At 48.8% G+C, this 14418-nt stretch overlaps 1 protein-coding gene across 4 annotated transcripts in view; it reads right to left on the bottom strand.

Annotated features, from left to right (window-relative positions):
* The window catches only part of PSME4 (proteasome activator subunit 4), a 209455-nt gene that overhangs the window by 63274 nt on the left and 131763 nt on the right, over positions 1–14418 (bottom strand). For all 4 annotated transcript variants that reach the window (XM_037895876.2, XM_037895877.2, XM_037895875.2 and 1 more), the window contains 4 exons: positions 7579–7632; positions 6597–6726; positions 5299–5380; positions 158–311 (listed from right to left, as the gene is read on the bottom strand). In XM_037895876.2, the coding sequence (XP_037751804.1) occupies positions 158–311; positions 5299–5380; positions 6597–6726; positions 7579–7632 (420 nt within the window). The remainder of the gene's footprint in view (positions 1–157; positions 312–5298; positions 5381–6596; positions 6727–7578; positions 7633–14418) is intronic.

The following is a 14418-nucleotide window of genomic DNA, read 5'->3' as shown; positions in this document are numbered from 1 at the left end:
ATGGATTTTTAAAATTTTCAGTTTTAATTATAGTTAAGAAAATTAAAAATATTATTTTTGACCCAATAGCGTCCCTTTAACTTCAACAGTATTAGTCAAACTTTCTATTTTTCTTACACAATTTTGCCCACAATGCACATAATTTAATAGTACTCACTGAGGCCAGGTATAGTATCCCCAGTGTGTTTTCTCCACAAAACAACACGACTCCCAAGCTTGTTTAGTCTTTGGTAAACTTTCACAATCGAAATGCAGCCACTGGTTATCAGGTCTGTCACCAGCCTGAATGCTGGAAGGCTTGGGGACGCCACCTATTTTTAAAGATGTATTAATGTTATATTAGATTTGTTCACAAGCCCATATTTGTTAACATACCCACACAGTTATAATTTACTATCAGCTTTTTCATGAGAGAGCCATTTCAAGAAAAGACAGTTGCCTTTTCTGTAACTAGTGTTCTTCGAGATGTGTTGTTCATGTCTATTCCACAACAGGTGTGCACGCTCGCCACGTGCACCGGTGCCGGAAGTTTTTCCCCTAGCAGTACCCATGGGGGGAGCGCCCCAGCAACTCCTGGTGTGGCACCTCCATGGCGCGGTATAAGGGGAGCTGCACGCTCCCCCCACCCTCAGTTCCTTCTTGCCAGACAACTCCAACAGAGGGGAAGGAGGGTGGGATGTGGAATAGACATGAGCAACACATCTCGAAGAACACGAGTTACGGAAAAGGTAACTGTCTTTTCTTCTTCAAGTGATTGTTCATGTGTATTCCACAATAGGTGATTCCAAGCTATATCTGTTGGAGGTGGGTAGGAATTCACAAGTTCTCGGGACGGAGTACCACCCTGACGAACCTGGCATCATTCCTGGCCTGGGAGACGATCGCATAGTGCGAGGTGAATGTGTGAACTGAAGACCACATGGTGGCCCTACAAATGTCCTGGATGGGGACGTGGGCCACAAAGGCAGCCAACGAGGCCTGCGCCCGAGTTGAGTGTGCCCTCACAATGGGCGGCGGTGGAACCCCTGCCAGCTCATAACAGGAAAGGATGCACAAAGCGATCCACTTAGAAAGCCGCTGAGTGGAAATCAGATGACCCTTCGTGTGCTCAGCCGAGGTGACGAACAGTTGCAAAGACTTTCTGAACGGCTTGGTCCGCTCGAGGTAGAAAGCCAGAGCTTGCCTCACGTCAAGCGTGTGGAGACGGCGTTCCTCGCTAGTTGCGTGAGGCTTGGGGCAGAGGACTGGCAGAAAAATGTCCTGACCCATGTGGTAGGCGGAGACCACCTTTGGGAGGAACGCAGGGTGTGGGCAGAGCTGGACCTTGTCTTTATGAAAGACTGTATACGGTGGTTCGGAGGTTAGGGCCGTGAGCTCCGAGACCCTCCTGGCCGACGTGATAGCTACCAGGAAGGCCACCTTCCACGAGAGGTGAGACCATGAACAAGTGGCCAGTGGTTCAAACGGGGACCCCGGGAGATGAGCCAGCACCAGGTTTAGGTCCCACTGTGGAACCAAGGGCTTGGAATACGGGTAGAGATGGTCCAAACCCTTAAGGAACCGGCTGGTCATAGCATGGGAAAACACCGTGTGCCCTTGCACTGGGGGATGAAAGGCTGATATGGCCGCCAAGTGTACCCTGACTGACGAGGGCGCCAGTCCCTGGACCCTCAGGTGGAGGAGGTAATCAAGGATAAGCTGGATTGGGATGGCCATCGGGGAAACACCCTGGTCTGCCGCCCATCTCAAAAACCGAGACCACTTTGCCACATAGGAGCTGCGAGTGGAGGGCTGTCTACTTTTGAGGAGGACGCACTGAACCTGTTCTGAGCACGCTCTTTCCTTGCCACCTAACCACTGAGAAGCCACGCCGTGAGGTGAAGCGTTGCTAGGTTGGGATGGAGGATGCGGCCCTGGTCCTCAGAGAGCAGGTCCAGGCGGAGTGGCAACTGCCATGGTGGAGCTACCGCCAGCCCCGAGAGGGTCCCGTACCAGTGTTGCCTGGGCCACGCCGGGGCAATGAGAAGGACCCTGGCTTTGTCTGTCTTTATTTTCTCCAGGGCCCTGCTGATCAGAGGGAATGGGGAAAAGGCATAGAGGAGCTGGCCTGACCAGGACAGGGTAAAGGCATCAGAGATAGCGCCCCTCCCTAGGCCCCCCCAGAGCAGAACCAGGGGGCATCGTCGGTTCTGCCATGTCGCAAATAGGTCCACCTGGGGAGTACCCCACCTTCAGAAGACCTGGCGAGCCACTTCCGGGTGTAGAAACCACTCGTGCTGAGAGGAAAAAATCACTGCTCAAGCGATCCACCCTCACATTCCAAGCGTCCGGCAGGTGGAAGGCTTTTAGGTAGATGTCATAGGCTATACAGAAGTCCCATAGACTAAGGGCTTCGTGGCAGAGGACAGAGGATCGGGCCGCGCCTTGCCTGTTGATATAGAACATCGAGGCTGTGTTGTCTGTGAGGACCTTGACTACCTTGCCCTCCAGGTGCAAGCAGAAGGCCATACACGCCAGTTGCACCGCCCTGAGTTCCTTGATGTTTATATGAAGCGGTAGGTCTTGTAGAGACCACAGGCCTTGGGTCTGAAAGTTCCCCACATGGGCCCCCCAACCCAGGTCCGACGCGTCGGACACCAGCTCCAACGATGGGGCCCTGTCCCTGAACGGGACCCGTTGGAGCATGTTATTTGGGGAGGACCACCACCGCAGGGAGGTGATCTCTGAGTTCGGCATGGTGAGGACTTTGTCCATTCTGTCCGTGGCCTGGGAGAATTGCGAGGCCACCCAGAGCTGGAGAGGCCTCATTCGGAGTCTGGCGTGACGGACCACTTATGTGCACGCAGACATGTGACCCAGCAGTTGCGGGCAAGCCCTGGCTGTTGTTACTGGGAACCCTGTGACCGAGTCAATGAGCCCTTTCAGGGTGTCGAACTTGTCTGGTGGGAGAGAAGCCCTGGCCAATGTTGCGTCCAGCCAGCCGGCTGTTCGGGCTGGCTAGCTTGATCTGTAGAGGGGCGGCTCTGAGGGGAGGCTGGGTTGGCGTATGATCCGCTGCTGCCTCTGGACCAGAAGCATCGGTGGTGCCGGGATCTACGTCGGCCACGGGACCTTGATCTTGATGCGGAGGAGTGGCACAGATGGTTGTAGCTGCTCTGCGAATGGCCTCAACAGGTGGACCCGTGTCGGCGAGACGAGGGCGATCAACACTTGGGGCTATGGTGCCTTGGCAGAGACTTGGAACGGGAGTCCGAGCGGGAACAGTGTTGATGATCGTGCAGCGACCAACTGCGGTACCTCCTGCGAGACGAGGACCATTGGCGACGTCCGCCACAGTCCCGTCGATATTCGCTTCACCTAGATGAGTGGTGATGGGAGTCCCAGTCGGACGGCACCCATCCAGACAGTCTGGCTGGCGTTGAGGGCGATCCACATGGACTGAGGCCTGAATGGTTGCTAGGCGGTGAGCAGTGTCGGGAACATTCCCTCGACTGAGACCAGTACCGGGCCGGTGGCGACTGTGGTGATCCCAGAGGCGGCTTGCCTCTGGAGCATGGGGCTGACGTCGGCGGAGCTCCAGGCACCGGCATGGACATGACATCTCTGGCTGCCTGGAGGGTTTCGGGCGTAGATGGCATCCGGACATCTGGACAGGCCTGCTCCGAAGGGGCCGGGCTACTCTGCTCAACATGAGTCAGAGGCCTAGGGCCCGATGGGGATCGAGGACTACCCAACATGGGCCTAGCCTCTGTCCCAGACTTCCCTCGGAGCCATTGCAAAGAGGGAGTCTTTCCGGTCCTCTTGGCGTGCCCCGTGGACAGGGAGTGGTGCCAACTGGATGATGGTACCGGAAGGTCTCCATGTACTGACGCCATGGTGCTGGGTACCCGTTCGGAGCGGCGTGCCGGGGTTGGGGCCAGCGCCAACTCCATAGGATGGCCCGGAGCCTAATGTCCCTTTCTTTTTTAGTCCGGGGCTTGAAAGACTTGCAGATCTTTTACCTTTCGCTGATATGGGTTTCTCCCAAGCAACGCAGACAATCCGTGGGCGGGTCACAACTTGGCAGAGAGTGCCTACAAGAGCCGCACGACTTAAACTGCCTGGAACTGCTACATCAAAAAAAAATTGATGACCCTGGGAAAACATGTACAGTGGCAACCTTAGTCATGGAGCACATACTTGTGCTTACAATCAAGGTACAACACAACCAAGAAGTTTAGTCTAGACGGGACCGGTATCTGTAAAGCTTGTTTGGGTGTTTAGTTTAAAAGACAAACATATTTTCTTTCAAATACTTCTTTGAATGCTGCTCATCCTCCAGGAGTTCTGCTTACATTTCTCTTCCAGCTTCCAGTTCATTTTCCATATCTAGTTTTTAGGAAGGTTTTGGTTACAGGTAGTGCAATAGAGAAAGGGATAAGCATATAGTTTGAAGTAGGGAGACAACTTGTTCACACATCAATTTTTTAAACCAAGAAAATTTGTTACAAAGATACTATTAAATCACAAGATTTACAACTTTAACTAACCCCTACCAATATTAAGAAGAGATTCGATTTTTCCTTCATGTGTGATGTACTGTGAAGCACCACTGAGAGGAGCCAAAACAGCAGACTGAAATCCTGTAGTGAAAATGACTTAAACAACACTCGAGCCTGTGAGGTCATGTTTAAGGGACAGGTGAAGTTTTTCTGCCTGTTCCTTTTTGTAATGTATGCATGCATAAAAAGGGAAAGAACATCTTGAACTCAGGTTTAAAATGTTTACCTTTACAATAAATAATGTTGAGTTCATAGGACTCATGGAACCAAGAAAAGTCATCTGTCACATTGACAAATTCAGAAATAATATAAAAAGAATGTTATTTAATATTTGTTTATACATAGTGTTCATCATAATCTGGATCATAAAAAGAATAAGGAATGAACAGAAAGCAGAGGTACCTATTAGTATATGCAAGTCTGATTTTGTTCTCATTCAAGTTAATTGCAAGACTCCCACTGTCTTCAAAGGGAGAAGGATCAGGCCCTGTGTCTATATATAAAATATGTACACACACACGACCCTCCCTACAACCAGCTGAATAAACTACGAGTACACATCTACTTGTGAGATGTGAACACATTTTGTTTTAAAGGCAAGTGAAAAATGTTTTAATTAGATTACCCATTTTGTTTATACCATAATAACAGAGAACATGTGTTTTCTATTGGTAAGGTAGGTGGGAAAATATATTTCCTGAAAGCTTCAGGATAAATTTAGGTATTTAGGATCTGAAATCTCTTATTAAACACTTACTGACTTCATAAGGGCAGAGGGACACCTTTTTGTGGGCTCTCTTCAACTGCTTGAGGATGCCAGCAACAGCTGAGATACCCATCTGAAAAGGAGAATGAGGATTAATTCATCCATTTCACATTTTCAGTGCAAGGATTTGTCTAGTCATTCAGAACATAGTCACTCATCCTCCCAGGTGAATGGCACTCCCTTTAAAAAGTCAGTCAACATCATCATGTGGCACTTAGTCACACCAGCAGATGAGATTAATTCCTCCACAGTCATCTCAGGCCCCTCATCACAGAGAACATGAGACCTAAATTCCCTCTAAGCTGCATGGCCGCGCAGCAACCTATTAAGCGCCATGCAGGCACTCAGGGCTGCGGTGGGGAGAGATGCCTCTCCCCCAGTCCCCGGACCTGCCGCAGAGGGGAGAGGTGCCCCTCCCCCGGCCTCAACCCAGCCCAGCCCTGGACCTGCTGTGGCTGGGGGAGAGGTGCTTATCCCGCGGCCCCAGCCCCGAAGCTACCGCTGTAGGCCCTCTCTCCCCACTGTAGGTCCAGGCAGCCTGCACCCCAACCCTTGTCCCCACCCCAGAGGCGACATCCCCAGCCAGAGCCCTCACTCCCCCCAGACCCCAACCCCTTGTGCCAGCCCAGAGACCCCTCCTGCATCTCAAACCCCTCATCCCTGGCTGGAGCCCTCACCCCCCCACACACCACAACCCTCTGCCCCAGCCTTAAGCCCCTCATCCCTGGCCCCACCCCAGAGCCCACATCCCCATCTGGAGCCCTCACCTCCCCAATCCACCCTCTGCCCCAGCCCTGAGCCCCCTCCCACACTCCAAACCCCTCAGCCCCACCCACCGCCACATGAATTTTGTTGTGTGTCACACATCACCTCCACACTGGTGCACATAACAAAATTCATTCTGCACATACGTTGGAAAAATTAGAGGGAACACTGCATGAGACATAGAATTAAACCTCTTTCGCATGGTGTGCATAGTACGAAGTCTGCCGTCTAGTTTCCTCTTCCCCCCAGCCTCCCACAATGCTGAAAGTGTGTCCAAGTCTCATTGACAAGCAGGATAAACAAAATTAATAGTACACATTTTTGCTCATTCAAAAGCCCTCAGATCAACTGCCATTGTCATAGGACTCCCAAGATCACATGCAATCTGAGGGATGTACTTTTATGTGGGTAAACAGGGCCCTGCTCCCCAACTGGAGCCTCTAAATAACAAACAACCACCACCACCACCATTTGATCAGGGATTGAAATAGCAAAAGAAATTTTAATCAGTTTGCCATCTTTACCTTGCGAATCACTATTGCGTCGTGGTTGAGACACTGCACAAAGAATCTTATGGCACGGACAGGTAGTACCCTATCATCCCTCAGGAGGAGAGACAGAAAGCCAATGCCTATGTGTTCAAACTTCCAGGGGCTAAAAAACAACATATACAATGAATAGTGGAGTGCTGTATGTAATGCTGTTGTTCAAAAAAGGTTATAAAAATATACCTAAAAGCAAAAAACCATCTGTTAAGAAGGTGTATCTAACCACCATAAAACTAATGTTCTATTCCACAACCACACTATACGGGCATCATTCTTATTAAAAGAAGGCCTGTCTACATCACTTGGGGAGAGAAAATGGGCCTTGAAGTGCATGCAAATTGCATCCATTTGAAAGCTCTTTACAGTTAGACTGGTGTAAAATTGCCTTAATGCAACTGAGAATTAGACCTCACATATCTTTATTTAGCTAGTAGTATTTTAAAAATAATATACCTCGTTAACAGTAATTTAAAAGTACTTGCACTTCATTGCCATCTTTACGCTAGATAAATAATTGTACTCAGAAATTGTTAGAAATGGAAAGAGATACTGAAAACAACAACTACTAATTACTGCAAGGCTACATTTACTTATAGTACAGGAATCGGGTGGATGGCAGCAATGCAAGATTCCTCATGTTGACCTGACACTTCCCTGTTCCATTGGGAGGGAGAGTTGAACAACCCTACAAATGGCCCTTCTGTCCCCCTATATCCATTCCAATTGATGTTGGTTCTTGTCCACCAGAAGTAGGCGAAGGCCAAATATGTTTCATGTATGAGATGTTAGACAGTACAACTTTTTGATCACTACTGATCTAAACTGCATTTTAACCAGTCCTGTACAGGAAAGGCTGCATGTGTTATTTCCAGTTATCTAAGCTATCTATTTTACTGTGCGTTTTTTTAATTCAGAAAAACTAGCACACAAAAAAGTTCACAGAGAAAGGCAAACTTACAGATTTCTTTGATTCACACAATCTAACAGCATGTTGACCAAATTTTCATAGTTTCTGAAAAAACAAAAGTAAAATGAGTATATAGACTTGAAGTGTACTGTCAACAACTAGACATCATGGAGAGAAGTGTTTAAAAGAATCTTTACATAAACAAAGTAAGGCATTATATTTTCTCTTCATTCTCACAACAAATATAAATACTACAGACAATGTCTGGTAATTAAAATAACACTGCAGATGCTGTGTATATGTCATGTTAATTTTTTTGAGAGGAAGGGGTGGAGAGGAGAGAATCGCTGTTGAGTCAAGGGAGGAATATTACGGTGATTCCTCCACACTGTGGCTTTGTCTAGACTAGGATTTCAAGGTGTGATGTTGGATCATGTTAGTCAGCTAAGTCTAATTAAAACCCTTAAAAACTCGAGTCAAGACATGGCAAGCTATACTTTAGCATATGCTAAAAGGGTTGAGTTTAAGTTTTAATTTGTCTTGTCTTGACTAGAAGTTTAGGTTTTAGAGTAAGTTAACTAACGTGATCCAACATAATACCTTTAAATTTCTGTCCAGATAAGGCCTTAAAAGGCAGCTAGTCTGCCCAGCTGAGTGGCATTTTCTGCACTGTGTTTTGGAGGTGTGAAAATCAGGGTATCATTTCCCTAGAATGCACCAGTTGGTCTCTATCCAATTAGATCAACTTGCATATCATCAAAATATTCAAGTCTCGGTTTTTGACATTACTGACAAGCTCGCAGGTTGATTCACCCTCATGTTCACTAGTAGAAACCAGGAGTAACTCCATAGGGTCAGCAGAGTTTCCTGCCTAAAGCTGGTATAAGAGAGAAGTTGTATGTGCTTTATAATCTGCCTGGCTATACACCAGGGGCAGGAAAACTTTTTGGTCTGAGGGCCACATCAGGTTTCCAAAATTGTACGGAGGGCTGGTTAGGGGAGGTTGTGTCTCCCCAAACAGCCTGGGTGGCCCAGCCCCTGCCCCCTATCTGACCCCCCCCTGCTTCTTGCCCCCTGATGGCCCCCCCAGGACTCCTGCCCCATCCAACCCCCACTGTTCCCTGTCCCGACGGCCCCTCTGGGACTCCTGCCCCATCCACCACCCCCAGACCCCCCACCTCTGACTGCCCCCCGCCGCCCTATCCAACCCCTCCTCTCATTCCTGACTGCCCCCTGGGACCTCTGCCCCATCCAACCACCTCTTTTCCCTGTCCCCTGACCCCCCACCCCTTACTGCCCCCTGCCACCCCATCCAACACCCCCCCACAATTCCTGACTGCCCCCCGGGACCCTTGCCTCATCCAACCCCCCTGTTCCCTGCCCTCTGACCGCCCTGACCCCTATCCACACCCTCGACTTCCCCTGCCCTCTATCCAGCCCCCTCTACCCCCTTACTGCACTGCCTGGAGCACCGGTGGCTGGCATCGCTACAGAAGCGCCGCCCAGAGCACTGGGTCAGGCCGTGGCTCTGCAACTGCGGTGCACTGAGGCTGTGGGGGAGGAGAGAACTGCGGGGCAGGGGCCGGGGATTAGCCTCCCCAGCCAGGAGCTCAGGGGCCGGGCAGGAGGCCGGATGTGGCCCACAGGCCGTAGTTTGCCCACCTCTGATATACACTATGCTTTACCATACCAATAAAAGGTGCTCTATTTTAGATTCTTCAGTCCTGTCTGGCCACTTCGCATGGACTATGGACAATTCCCCATGTGAAGGGGAACTTTCTGCTGGTGTGTAAACCCTTGATGATGAGGCTCCTTTGCCAGATCCCAGCCCTGGCTTAAAGCCATGCCAGGGGGAGGTATAGGACGTAATGGGAGTCAGTCAGTGCCAGATGCTGGACCAATGCACAATCAAGAGTTGTAATCAGCTCCCTACTAGCCACTGTTCCCTGGCACCAGGGAGAAATGAGCTATACAACTGTTTTCGTCTCTTGTGTCCCTTCATTTAACAACCCCCTTTTTAATTTAATGCTCTTCTAGCACTTTTTAGTGAAAAATTTATGCCATTCAGAGTCCTCCAAGGAAGGGTCAGACTGTATAACATGGCATGTCCTAGAGTTTTAGGCCTTTCCTGTGAATTTAATGCCGACTTTTCCCTCAGTTCCCTCCATGTCAGATAATCTTCCCAGTGGAATGTAGAAAACAGTAACTCATCCCTGGGAGGCAGGGAAGGGTTTAATTTACCCATGCAGGTATGAAAAGGAACATAAGAGTTACTGGGGAATGCTGTTCTATAACACCCTTTCACCAAATGCTGCCTCGGCGAGGATGAGAATGTCGACTACAGTGTTTGAAAAAAATGTGGATGGAAGGTCCTGTAGTAGCTTTACAGACCTTCTAGTAAGATATGTGTGATCTTTCCAAAAAATCATTGCTCTTTCCACAGAGTGAGTGGTACGTGGTAATAAGGAGTTGAACCTCAGGCTCCAAATGCCTCTGCTATATAAACTTTTATTCCGATGTAGGCTTTGTTTACCTCGAGCTTATGAATTTTACATCCTTAGGATATTTGGCTTCATCCAGGACAAAAATACCACTTCCTATTATATAAGAAAGATTGCTGTTACCTTGGGGACAGAGGCCTGCTTAGTTTACAGAACTACCATGTTTGACAGAGCATATAACCGAGACTTCATTGAGAGCATTCCAAGCTCCAAAACCCCCTTGGTACCAGGAGGGGGCAAGTAGACAAAATACTTTCAGGGAGAGGAGGAAGAGACCTACCAATGTGAAGATGTAAGGCAATTTTATTAGGATTTGTAGCATGCAGCTCAAGATCATGACAGGAATTTGTGTTTTGACTGAGGACTGGTAAGAATGGTGGTCCTCAGCCATCTGTTATGTGCTGGTGAGGAGAGATTCTCATGGATTTCTTTACAGTGCAATATGCCTGAAGTCACTGACTTGTCCACCTGTCCACTGGTCAGGCTAATACCAGAATATCCTTAGCTTTAGCAGACTGTCCCCTGATGTGTCTCTCTTGTAACATCAACATCTACACCTCAAGTGATATACAGATATCTGTGAATCTCCTCCAAGATACTAGGAGGATGTTTATCACTTTCTCAGAAAGAGTGACTGATTCCTTTCTAGGTGATGGGCTAGACAGCACTGGATTTTGACTCAGAATCAGCCCCCCATTGTGTGAAGTTTGAGAGGAGGTTCCAGTTACATTTAAATTGGGTCTGAGAACCAAGACCTGAGTGTTAATGAGAAGGCAGTTACAATTACTGTGATCTTGCTCCTCCACAATCTGATTTACCATCTTTACTATCAGTAGCAGGGGGGAGAGCATAAAGGAGGCCACTTAGCCCACTTCTGAGATAAGGGGACCACAACCTACACTTCGGTGTATCTCTTGCTCACATAGCACCTCTTGATATTCCAACTGGACTGGGATGCAAATAGAGCCATCAATAGGCTTCCAAACTGGCCTGCAACGCACTGAAAGGCTAACTGATCTAGACGGCATTCCCTTGGTTCTTCATGTGTCTTGGTGAGCTGGCCGACACTGACTTTCCTTCTTGGCACAGAATTTTGAGTAACAGAGTAGAGGCTTATGTCCAGGACATGAACAAGGCTACTTCTGTAAGTAGTGCTGAACATTTAACTTCTTAGCAATTGTTCACAAATACCAGATTTCTGAAGAATCATCTGCTGGAAATGGAAGAGTGAGTTTGATGGTCCATAGCATGAGACAGTGCCGGTTTATTTTACTTTGGGGACATGATAAATATTATCTGAAGCACCCTTTTTCTGAGTGGTTCACTCCCAGATGGGAGCCCACCCTGAAATGCCCCTCATAGGAAATCTAGGTGAGGGATGTTGCAAGAGAGAATCTTCCCAGACTCAGGAAACCCAAAAATCAAGAGCAGCTTTTGGAGTTGGATGGTTTTCCAAGAAATGGTGGCCTTAGTCTTTCGACTCCGGAAATGTAGCAAAAAGCCTCCTCCTAATGTGGAACCTGCAAGAGCAGCAGCTTCAAAAGGGAACACTTGCTGAGATGAGGTAGATTGAAGATTCTCTCACTGGAACAAGGGATGGACCAATTTCCTTGTCTAAAGCCTCAGTGACTGCTTTGTCTCTATGCTCTCCAAAGAGCTTACCAACAAAACATTTAGAAGGATAACAACACATATTTGGAAGTTTTGAATGTGCAGCAAACAACAGTCAGGGGAAGCATCAGTCCCATAAAAGCTGTTATGGAAATCTAGTTTAAGGTAGATTTTATATATGGGTTTTTTTTTTCTTTGTTTTTTTTTTAGGTGGGAGTTATCTACCCCCCAATGGCCTCCCAGATGAACACAGAACTGCACAATCAGAGACTGCAGTTAATAGTCCAGGGTTGACACTGCTATATCCAAGTTCTCATCTATGGGAAAGTCATTTTTCTGCAGGGAACCAAAGAAATCTGCAGGGGACATAAATTCTGCACTTGTGCAATGGCGCAGAATTCCTCCAGGAGTAAACTTTGCAGGGTTTGAGGGTTTTTTTTGGATTTTTCATTTTCTAAAAACATAAGCACCTCTTAAGTTAGATCTCCATTCATGCTAAACTCTGGGAAGCTTAGCTGAGAGTCTGAGGTATCTCGCTTATAGACCAGTTTTAGATATTTCTACTTCTCTTTGGAGAATCTAGAAGGGAGATTCTCTCATGAAAGGTTTTAAGACGTTGTGTTGTTCCTTTACGAGTTGATTGTGAGCACCAGCCTTCACCAGTCCCTGGGCCAGACCTCTGAGAGAATGGTGACGAGGCTCTAGGAGGGGGAAAGTGTGTTATCAGAGAGATTGAAAGAACAATCTGCAGCCATGTATCCTGCATGTCGTCCTAAGGAAAACAGTAGCCCTCCTGTGGGATGGCTGGAAGAGGATCTGTATCACTTCACCCCATGCTCCCTGCTGCTGGATCTCGGCACGATATGGCATTGCCACCCTTACTTCTGTGCTACTGCTGGCAGGGCACTGCCTTCAGAGCTGGGCGCCTGGCCAACAGCCACCTCTCTCAGGCCACCCAGCTCCGAAGGCAGCGCAGAAATAAGGTGAGCATGGGGTGAGACCAGATTTCATGGTCCGTGAAGTGTTTTTCAAGGCCATGAATTTGGTAGGGCCCTACTCATTAGTATCAAATGTCCCAGGAGCTGCCCCCTTTCATGGCAGCTGAGCCCTTGCAGGTAAAACAGCTTGTGGGAAGGGGGATACTTTGCAGCCTTCTCAACCATCTCAGCATGAACCTTACTTACACGCTGGTTGGGAACAGGAATTTCTTCCTTGGGGTTATTATGGGTGTCTCTTCCCCCAAGATTCAGGAGGCTCCAGTGAACCTTTCCTGCTTGCTCTGAAAGCTGTGGGAAATACAATCCTCATTCCTAGGAGAGAGCTAAGGGGAGAGAGGTGCAAGGGGGAGGGGAGTTTGAAAAAAACAAACAAACTTATCCCCCGTTCCATGCCACTCATTCAGGCCTCGTCTCAGTGAAGGGAGCTTCCATGTGGCCCACTCAACTGTCTCAGTGTGGACCTTGCCAACATACCAGCTGAGAGCTGGGTTCCCGAGGCGTTCTGTCTCCCGTTTCTGAGAGGAAAAGGGAGGACAGGTGGTGTCCTTCAAACTCTCCTCAGAAAGCCAAAAATAAAAAAATGTTGGGACTAGATTTAGCAGTTTTGAGGATAAAAACCTCAAAACCAATGAAGGAACAGAGCATTTAGTTAAAAAAAAAAAAAAAAAAAAAAAATTAACAAATCCTGTGAAATCTCTGCTAGAAAGGGAGACCCGGAGTCTGCAGTGTGTGCTTCTTGGAAGCATCTTCCTATGGGGAGATCCTTAGCCCATGCCCTGAGCAAAGATCTCATCTGCTCCCAGTTGCCATGGAGACAGGGAACACTCCACCATTAAGGCTGTCTGACATGGAGGGACCGGGAAACTGTTTCCATTATTCCAACCCCTCCATACCACACTGCCCCCAAGCATCAACTCTCTAAATGAATTTCCAAACCAGATGTCAATGTCATTGCTTTAAGGCTGATCCATTCCTTCTCTTCTGTCTATTTGCAGCAATTATTCCCAGGGGAATTCTGAGCCACTGAGCGTGCACATAATTCATGTGCCAGGCATAATTTTTTTCCCCCCACAGAAAATAACTTCTGCCGGAAAGTTCCTGCAGTTATGCCTTTTGACCACCAAGGGCTGCTGTGGTACTAGAACAAAGCAGCCGCTCCCAGGCCAGCCCCAGCTAGGATAAGGAAAAAGAAGAGGCTGCCTTCCTGGCAGTGCCCTGTCAGTGAAGCCAGGTCAGGAGAAAGGAGATATGGGGGAACAGACAGAATGGGGCACATGGGACTGCTGGGGGGTTACAGACTGGGGTTCATAACTGCTAATGGGGGAGGACAGACTGGGGCAGGGGCTAAATGGGAGTGGAGGTGCAGGGCCACATGGGGATAGGGGAGGGGATGCAGGGCCATATGTGGGAAAGGGGGATGGCTGAGTATGGGCACAGGGACACATGGGCACATGGGAGAGGGTGAAGGGCCACATCGGGGAAGGGGGGTGGCTGAGTGGGGGCACAGAGATATGAGAGTACGGGGAGAGGGGGTGCAAGGACACACAGGCTGGGGCTGGCTGAGGTGATGCACGGCCACATGGGGGTGGCTGAGTGGGGGTGCAGGGCCACATGGGAAGGGGGGGAAGTGGGTGCCTGAGTGGGGTTGGAGGGACACATGGGGACAGGGGCAGATGTGCCTGATTGAATGGGAGAGGCTAGGGGTCTGCCAAGGTCTGCACGGGGGAGGATCCCTAACAATCCCTCCCCACCCCACCCAAAAAAACTGTTCCATACTTCCC

This window comes from Chelonia mydas, chromosome 3 (genome assembly GCF_015237465.2).
Source record: "Chelonia mydas isolate rCheMyd1 chromosome 3, rCheMyd1.pri.v2, whole genome shotgun sequence".
NCBI classification, from domain to species: domain Eukaryota; kingdom Metazoa; phylum Chordata; order Testudines; family Cheloniidae; genus Chelonia; species Chelonia mydas.
The sequence above is the reverse complement of the archived record's forward strand: the minus strand, read 5'-3'. Positions and strand labels throughout refer to the sequence as shown.